Below are 9698 nucleotides of genomic sequence, written 5' to 3'. Positions count from 1 at the left end.
GAAAGTTTGTTCAAGTTACCTTTTTGAAATTTTGAAGCAAGTTCTACTCTCTGTACATCATGAGGAGACCAGCCAAATGGTTTCAAGGTCCCCAGAACCCAGATCTTCTAAACACCTCTCCATCCTCACAACAGCTCCATTTTGCAAAGCTCTCTCCCACACGCTTCCTAATTTGCTCCTCTGGGAGCATCAGGACCCAGAAAGTTACAATGACTCTCCTGGGGCCCCAGTAAGCAATACAACCAAAGCCGGACCCAGGCAGCTCTGCTCTTCCAATGGCTCCACCTGTCCCAGGTACTACTGGTCCTGGCCAACCCCTCTGGCAAGTCACCCCTTTGCAGGGAAACAATGAACCTTCCCAGCTCTGCCTTTCGTACAATCACACCAAACATCACTGAGTCAACACCCGAGCACAGGAAACCATTTGGTGAGACACGAGTATTAAAAAAATAAGCTGCATGACATTTATTTTGTCTTGTTAACATTAATATCTGTAGAAACATTTTTTATTGTCAGTATAAAAATTAACAGGTTTTATTAAATACTTTCTCCAATTTCGTAACACGTAAAATCAGTGTAATCTGCATTTACGTTGCAAGGCTATTTCAGGGTGAGTGGGCGTTTTGAAAGCAAAACACAATACTTTAATTACAGAAGGAACAACATGGTAATATTTTGTCTGATGTTCATATTAGGCTGGATCTTTTGGTGGGGTCCTGCCAGAAGCAATCCCTTAAAAAGATGGAAGTATCCCCAAAACTATCAACAGAAAACTCTTGTTTCAATTTTCTATGATGAGACGTAAAGGTCCTAAAAGGCTTCTCTAATGCCAGTGAATCTGGAAGCCATTATCAAAATTCACGGATGAGAACACAGGCTAATCTGATTAATGTGCAACTCAGGGGCAGAAGGCCAGCTGCCACAGAGAAGTACATTCTGCTATCATCTCAGCGAAGGTCCATCCTTGAGGAATGGATTAAGGCACCTTTTTAAGAGAAAGCTGGTACCACGTGTCTTGCGAAGTCCAGTTAAATGTTACTTGAGCCCAGGGGCAGAGTTGCGCATCAAAACAAAACACCTTCTTAGCAAGGGGTTCCTTCACTACGGGCATTTAGGTGGTTCAGAAACCATCAGCTGACAGCAGGGTTTAAACACAAATAAATCAAAACCTTCGTCTTCTTCAAATTAGTTATATTCTGTAAATATTTCTCTTTTCAGACGATCTGATAACTAGTTAAGTCCAAGCAATAGATTAACTAGTCCAATGTGCTGCCTACATAGAAATGCCACTTAAATTACAAAAACTATAAATGATTATTGTTTTGTATATTACCAATTCATTAATAAATTAATGTTATACCATTTTCCCTGAAAGAAAAAGTACTTTTCCACCTCTGTTCGGTGAAAATTTAGAAATTCTGTGTAAGAACAGCATTTAGCAAATAGCTATTTAAAAAAAGAGACCAATTTTCTAGGTGCATTTGGGCCATCCATTTAAAATCAATACAAAAAATAATTCCTTGTAAATATATAATATATATTTATACATAATTTGAATATATTTACATACATCCAGCACCTATATACTGCAACTGTGCTCTGTAAGTGTGTGCTGACATATATTTTCTCCAATTATTACAAAATTCACAAGGAAGGCAGAACATATGTTTGCCTTGAGTCCAGCTGGTCCACAGCCAGTACCCACAGCGGGTCATGGGCATGTGGTGGCCCATGGCAGTCCATTCCCCCAGAAACCTCCTTCTTCTCCTGGTGAAGATTATAAGTTTCCAACTGCATGGATTCTTTACACGTGTGCACATTACTTTTCCAATTATTTACTCCTCTGATCCATATATACAAGCGGAGACAACAAGCTCCTGGAGGCATGGCCCCCTGCTCAGTGTAGCTAGGTTCCTGGTGCTGCCCTGTGGAGGGACAGGAGAACAAACCTATTCATGTTTTAACACTGCCGTTTATATGTGGATACTGAGGAAGGCATGGTTCGTAAGGCATGGGGTCCGGGGAGAAAACAGAATCATCTCCTGAAGAACAAGAGCTCCTTGTGTCGGGGTAACTAGGTGAATACTGTTCGAGAGGCTGACTGAGGTCCAAGTATTCCTGAAAGAAGGGAAGAGAGACGTTTTATTTCATCTTGGATCAGGATAACAAGGTGAATACGGTTCGAGAGGCTGACTGAGGTCCAAGTATTCCTGAAAGAAGGGAAGAGAAGACTTTTATTTCAAACACAGGCTCTTGAGACATTGAGATGGGAGCTGGGACAGGACGGGGCACCCCTTAAAGATTTAGAGACCCAGCCCCCCTGGCTTCCACAAAGCCTCCTTGGGACCCCAACTTTATTTACTCCAGGCTGCCCTTTGCTTTTCTTCTACCCATCATGAGTAACCCTATTGGCAAGGGGGAAAGGCTGCAACCTGGTGTAGGTGCTGAGTGGTCAACAAGACGTGCACAGACCAAGGGACTGCCTCACTGGAGCATATGATTCAAGTTCGAGCTCCAGGAAAATGAAAACGTAACATGTCGTGGATTCCCAGAACCTCTTTAAATAGTTGAGACCAGGAGTATTTACCTTACAAATTACATTTTACTATTGTAGTTTCTAGGATAATTTAACGGGAATATGTCTTCATTCATAGGGTAATTTCACAGATGTATTTCATTACCCTCAGAAGCTGAGATGAAAATGTAAAGAGGTTCAAAAAAGGCTTGTATATACTCATGTATGTTAAATCCATAATGGACTGTTAAGGAGAAGTTTAGGAAAATGGTGGTTAAGTTTCAAAGTTTTGAAATTCAGAAAGAATTCTTCTGCTCTCTGAAGAGTCCACCAGTGCTGTTCTAGGGTCACAGCTCCTTCAACTTACAACAGGGTGAAGGCCACTATCTGCTCTTGTGTGACCCATGAGCTAAGAATGGTTTCTAACACGCTTACATGGTTGGAGAAACTCCAAAGAAGAATAATATCCCATGGCATCAAAATTGTATCAACAACATAAAATTAATGTAAAATTCAAATTTTAGGGCCCCTCCATGAATGTGTTATCCAGAACACAGACACATTCATTTTCATATTGTCTGTGACTGCTTTCTCCCCTCAAGTTATGGTGACAGAGACCATATGGCCTGCAAAGCTGGAGTATTTACAGTTTGGCCCTTTATAGAAATTTGCAGACTCCTTTTCTGAAATTATGAGAAGATTTCTGAACTGGGGCCCTTGTGGGTCTCCCTGCCTCACCTGGGACAGCATGGTGGGGTCATTCAGCTCACACACCCAGAAGCCAACGACTGTTCTAAGACACTATGGTTTTGCTGGGTGGGGGTAAAAAAACAGCAACCATAGCACAACCAGCCTCAGTGTCATCAGGAAAGAGTACACAGAATGTTGGCAACTATATATTTTAAAAGACCAGGAAAAAAAAAAACTGCTCTAATTCATCACCCGGGTTGGCAAGACAGAGACCCCATCCAAGAACGGGAGATGTGTCAGTTCCAACATCAGCAATAACCGCACAACTGGAAACAAACACACCCACCACATCAAAATGGAGCTTTTTGCTTACAATGATAAAAATGAAATTTTGTCCTAAATGGAACCATTTTTCTTGAGCATGTGGTAATGATTTTCAGAAGGAAAGAAACTTCGATTTTTATATCCGTTAGACAATATGGTATTCTGGTTTTGTATTTTAGGAGGCTAGATGTAAATTTCAGTAGGAATGGGCCCTCTTTAAATTTAAAAATATAAATAAATAGCACTGAGCATGGACACAGGATCATTAAAATGGAACATAAGTGCTTTCCTAGTTTCTAAATGAAGGCCATAAATGTTCAGATCAGATAGGAAAAATATAGGGCTATCAGTGGATTCCAAGTCTAGGGTTAGAGGAACTTATGCTAGAAACAACAATTTTTGGCAGGAGAAGAAAGTTTCCCTTTTTCCCTTGAACTGTTCCTTTCCTTTCAACTTCTGAAGGTCAGCTGTATTCATTTAATGCAATCTCTCCCTCTACCAGCCAGTCAGACGTACAAGATAACGCTGTGGGCTTAAGGCTTCCCATCACAACATTTGATTATTATTTTTTTAAATCACTCTAACACTATTAAGTGTATTATTTGAAAATAAATTCAGTGTATTATTTTCCTTGTAAAATAGTCAGGCAATTTTAGTCTTTTCTGTTGCCCAGACCATTGTAGGGATTTTCCCCCATTTGAAGGAACCCTGCTCTGTATCCTAATTAAGTATCTCCAGTTCATTCACTAACAATTTCTCCCTGTCGTAGGGTGTTTTCTGGCCTTGATGGGTTTATCACCTTCCCTGCTCAGATCACACCCCTTCCACAACCACAGAGACCACTCTAGCTGCATGCTGAAGCAGCCGCTGGCATGGCTGAAGTCAGACAGAGAGCAACGTAAGAGTGTTTCTTTTGTTGGTATGGATGATATTTTCTGAAAAATATTACTTCAACAAAAGGTACAAGTTTTCATTTAAAAATCTTCTAAGTTACTCATTATAGGAAATGGTGTGTACATTTACACACGCATAGGTGGAGACCACAAGCCACATGCCATCATTAGGAAGGGTCACTGTGTCGTGTCCTCCATAGAAGCAGGAACAGCAGAACCAAGCTCATGAGCAATGGTGCATCAGCAGCTCTCACCCCAATTACCAGCACACGGAAGCCAGCAGGGACCACAGGCCTGAGCTCGGCCCCGCACAAACCCAGAACGCTGCAGCCGGATACTCCTATCCCCTTCCCGCTCTCCTACATGCACGCGGACCCTGGGGCCACCACGGAAAAGCCACAGGGAGGGGCAGCAGCACACAGGGTCCTGTCTGGGTATCAGGAGTTAAAACTCAAAAGGCAGCTCTGAGAAAAATCAGGATTCAGGAGGAACTCAGAGTTGAACTCTGCCTGACTCCCGTGGGAAAATGATCACCTATACCACAGACTCCAACCAGCAAGGCTGCATTTAAAAAGCCATACTGGGCTCCCAAGCAAGAACCACTGGCTTCTAGGAGGTTCCTACCTCGTTGGTTGTAAGAGTGAGAATGCGATCCAAGTCTTCGACCAACTGCTTGAACGTTGGTCTCTGGGAGGGCACTGCGTGCCAGCAGTCCCTCATCATCATGTACCTGCAGAAAGCAGATTTCCTTGATGAGGTAAATTCTCCAGTACTAGGTGCATGGCTAGAAGCCATTTTTAATAGGCAATATGGAGATGTGTCCTAAGTTACGAAAATGCATCAGAACTTCCATGAAAGTAAATCGGGAGATGGTTATTCACTTTCCCAAAAGATTCACTGCTTGGTTCTTCTGAAAGACACTGTGGTTTACAAAAATATCACTTTACACAAAATGTTTTAGGATGGTTCTGTGCCATCAAGAAAGAGACTTCTGCACGCTTTCCCTGTGGCCGTGACATACCACCGTGGCTCCACATTTTCAGGGCGCTTTTGGATACTGCAGGAAGAGCTTTATAAGATTCCTGCCCCCCACAGCCCTGCCTGGACCAAAACAGCTCAGTTTTTATCTGCCTGACATTTTGGGCTTTGTTTTAATAATTCCAGTGGACAAAGGTTCTCCAGTTTAAAAGAAAAATGAAGTTTGAAAACCACAACTTTAAAGTAAGGTTTTTATGAATTAATCTGCCACCACTGGGCTGCACATTAACTTCCTGATTAACTCTTAGATTGGACCAGGTTTCCAGGCCTTATCTTGATTACAGGTTTCGACAGACCCTCTATATTAGAAAAAGCAATAGGAATGACAAGGAGCACAATAAATGCCTTTATATAATAAACTATAAAATGTGGCCATTCATCAGATGTCCACTGTACCCTGAAAAGCACTCATGGGATTACTGATATAAAATCCCCATGAAACGGGACACAATAGACTGCAGTCTCTGGGACAATCACTCTTCTTAGTTAATCCTGGGGGGTTGGGAAGAGAGATTCCTTTTAAAAGTGCTGATTTTACTGCACAAGATGCATGTCACACACACAACAGAACTCCGTTTAAAACATGGGATAGGCTTTCTAGAAACCATCTCATGGATTTATAGTCAGATCTGGCATTGTAAAGATGGCACCTGGACAAATTTTTAATTCTCTAAAATATGGGTAAAATATAGGTAGCCAGACACTAGCTCTTTCTCTCTGAGGAAATGTGGCCAGTGTGAATGCTAGAATCTACAGCAGCCTTTATGTGGTCACAAAAGAGCTGCAGACAGGCCTGCTTTCACTTGCCGTACTGGGGAGAGGGAAAGCTGTGCTGGTGCTTTACTCTCTGCAGGGGCGTCCCCGTGGCTTCCTAGCAGGTGTACAAGGGGCGGCCCCGTGGCTTCCTAGCCCGTGTCTGAGGGGCGGCCACAGGCCTCTTCCTGTCACTCTGAGGGGAGGGAACAGCAAGGTGCAGCAAGGAAGCCCAGGGAGATCACCTGGCTCGCTCTGCGGAGTCGGGGGCCCTCGGCCAGGCAGCCTGATGCCTGCAGAGATTTAAAGCTCGCCCCATACACCTCAGAATGATGCGCCTGGACACTCGGCGCTGTCGGTGTAGCTACTCCCTCAGTTCTGGGGTTGAGCCCAGAAGGCTTTAGCAATTCTTCTTAGAGCATGTTTAGAAAATTAGGAAGTGTCAGAAGTGTTAATGGTGTGGTGGGCCTGCCGCGGTGTCGGGGGAGACAGCGGCCCTTACAGTTCGTTGGTGCAGTTTGCTGGCTTATCCATCCTGTGTCCTTCCTTAAGCAGCTTGAAAAGTTCCTCCACGGGAATCCCTGGGTAGGGCGAGCCTCCTAAAGTGAAGATCTCCCACATCAACACGCCAAAGGACCAGCTGCAAAGAAGGGAGGCAACTCGGCGTTACCAGCCCGTCGGCATCACAGACACCTAGCCAGCCCATCAGACACCTAAGCATGCCTGGTTAAGAAAATAAACACCCCCTCTCTTCTCACATCCAAAGACAAATGACCAGAGTCGCTCTGTTCGACCTACATGCCCTTCCTGCCCCCAAGAGGTATCCCCCAGTGATGATGATTGGGGGTGTTCCGGCAGAATTTTTCATCAACAGGCAACAGACAAATGATGGTAAATCATCACACTCTCTCTTTTTTTTCCCCCACCAGAGATTTGGGGTTGTTTTTTTTCTTCCATCATTCCAAAAGTTCTTTGTCTTAAATGCAGTGTTTCAGCAACATGGAGATCTCGACTCCTAAGCTACAAAGCTCTTTATGCCTCCATTCAACTCTTCCACCAGCCTAAGTGCCTGACCCTAGGCTGTGACCTATCAGGATGGGCAGCTGACAGAATAAGGCCAACAAGCTAATTCTGCAAGATAACAGCTGCCCAAAGCAGCCAATGGGGCATCTGAGGGCACCAAAGACTCGTGCCCACTAGGGTCATGAGGGGAGTCAGCACCGGGCTGGGGTTAGGATGGAGGAACCCTGCACCCAGACAAATTTCATACAGCACAAATAGAAAGTGTCTCCCAGGACACAATTCACACCTGACCTTGCACAGACCACAGCAGGACTGCCTAAGCCTTGTTCAGGAAACTCACAATCCCTGACTCTATTTCAGTAAGTTTCAGAAACGGAATCATCTCCAGTTTTGCACAGAGCAAAAGCACTAATACAACACAGGCAGGCTGCTCACTGCAAAAATGTGATTGTAAAGCGCTTCTCCTAGGACTGCTGAAGAGGGCCAGGAGCGAAAGCCGAATCAATGCCTCCCCCAGAAATCCTCCTGCTCACACGGACAAAAATAGCTCAACTGATTTCTTTTAGCTTTTTATTTTGAAATAATTATAGACCCACGGGAACTTGCAAAAACAGTGCACAGAGACCAGCTGTACCTTTCGCCTTGCCTCCCACGGTGATGCCACCTTTCAGCCAAACTTCCAAACCTAAACTTCTACGTCAGTTGGAGCCTGACTCTGATAGTATTTTTTATGTATAACAGAAATATTACAGTTTTCACTGTATTTCTATAACATTATCAAAGATGCTAAGACAAGATCAGAATATTTTCAAAGGATCAACAGAGTGAGCAGATCCCGGGGAGACCTGAGCTGACTGTGTCCTTCTCAGCTTCACCCTATAAGGACAAACCTAGGACAGGGGGAAACAGGACAAACCACCCTCAAATTGGAAAAGTTTCAAGATTCCTTTTTAAGGGACCAAAGAACATTCCAACAGCCTAGCAAATTAGACAGCAGCTTGGTAGCTGCACATCCACGAGTAAGTTTGGGGCTTTGGGGTTGCGGGGGATCACTTCCGCTCTGGCAGGAGGAGGTGAGCAGTTTCACCTCCTGTGGGCTTTGAAGCCAGGCAGATTAGTAACAGAGCATTGGTACCAGCCTACCATAAAATCCATCCTTTCTAAGGCCGGCTCTCGCCCCCTTCTATGAGTGCTTGAAATGCAGCAAGCACGAAGGGAAGAAAGGCAAAGAACGTACAATATTTTTTTTGCCACTCAACCTGATGGGGAAGCGAGAGCAATGGAGTTACTTACACGTCACTCTGATGGGTGTACACTCTATCAAAAAGGGCTTCTGGAGCCATCCACTTGACCGGAAGTCGCCCCTGCAAGTGTGGAAGAAGCCGGTATGTTAAAACCTGTTTACTTTCAGCAAGCTCAAGTGGGCTGTGCCCTGCTTCTTTCAAGAGCTGCATTCTAGTGATTTTCACTGTCAGTCGCTAGAGCAAAAATAAGCAACAACTGGGCTACACATCACGTGCAGATGCTCAGATTTGAGCACATTCGTGAAAAGTCGTTCCTTTGGATTCTCAGGATCATCTATCTCCCCAGCACACAGACACACCCCGACCAACTTGTAGGCAAAAAATCAACCCAGGAATTCCCAAGCTCTAACCTCTGCTAGGGAAGTCCTTGACAGGACCTTAAGAAGATCTTAGAAGCTGCTGATTATTCTGTATAAAAGACTATTTCACATTTACTACATGTATCTTAAAACATAGCCGAAATGTGTTCGTTGAGAAGTTTGTGAGGAGTAGGGGCAGAAGAACCAGAAGGAAGGGCAGAGTAATGAGCCTTCATTGGTCCTTGTAGCTCTGAGCATCTATCATCTGACATCTAGAACATTCCATGCCCCCCTGCCCCCACCCCCCAATCATTGCCATGGACTTACATTTGTAGTCTTTTTGTAATAGTCTATGTTGTTGATATCTCTGGCCAGTCCAAAGTCTGCTATTTTCATCACATTGTTTTCTGTTACCAAAACATTCCTGGCTGCTAAATCTCGATGAATACACTGAAATTGAGAACGAACTCATTTCAAAATGCTTCAAGAATAAGAACAAAACGTACGTCTCGTAACACGGGCAGAAAATACACCTTAAGTCAAAATTTTCTATTTCTTTTTTAATTAAAAATAAATTTAAAAAAACCAAGGCCCCAATAACTTCAGAGCGCAAAGGCAGACTAAGTAACCGCATTCTCTTTTATCTGCAGCTGACCAACACTACCAGCATACCTCCTACGAGATCTGAGGTCAGTTATCCTAAATACCTTCCTAAAACTTGGGAAGAACCTCTTGTCAGCCCCCAGTGACCCAACCCTTTTGAAAACTGTGCCTCTGTTGAGTTCTACCCCACCCCTTCTCTTGGTTCAGTGTTTTCCTCTCTCCCCACCCTCTCAGATTCTTAGCTAGCTCCTCTCTT

General features: G+C 44.0%; 1 protein-coding gene across 14 annotated transcripts in view; it reads right to left on the bottom strand.

The window, feature by feature from the left end:
- Positions 1-439: 439 nt before the first annotated feature.
- Positions 440-9698, bottom strand: part of FGFR2 (fibroblast growth factor receptor 2) — a 102932-nt gene continuing 93673 nt past the window's right edge. For 12 of the 14 annotated variants that reach the window (XM_037011119.2, XM_037011120.2, XM_037011122.2 and 9 more), the window contains 5 exons: positions 9167-9289; positions 8530-8600; positions 6716-6853; positions 5047-5152; positions 440-2118 (listed from right to left, as the gene is read on the bottom strand). In XM_037011119.2, the coding sequence (XP_036867014.1) occupies positions 1954-2118; positions 5047-5152; positions 6716-6853; positions 8530-8600; positions 9167-9289 (603 nt within the window). In that variant the 3' untranslated portion in view covers positions 440-1953. Of the gene's footprint in view, positions 2211-5046; positions 5153-6715; positions 6854-8529; positions 8601-9166; positions 9290-9698 lie in introns of all 14 variants that reach the window. The other 2 variants (XM_037011123.2, XM_037011124.2) reach the window with 1 other exon arrangement.

This window comes from Manis javanica, chromosome 7 (assembly GCF_040802235.1).
Source record: "Manis javanica isolate MJ-LG chromosome 7, MJ_LKY, whole genome shotgun sequence".
Classification (NCBI taxonomy): Eukaryota; Metazoa; Chordata; class Mammalia; order Pholidota; family Manidae; genus Manis; species Manis javanica.
The sequence above is the reverse complement of the archived record's forward strand: the minus strand, read 5'-3'. Positions and strand labels throughout refer to the sequence as shown.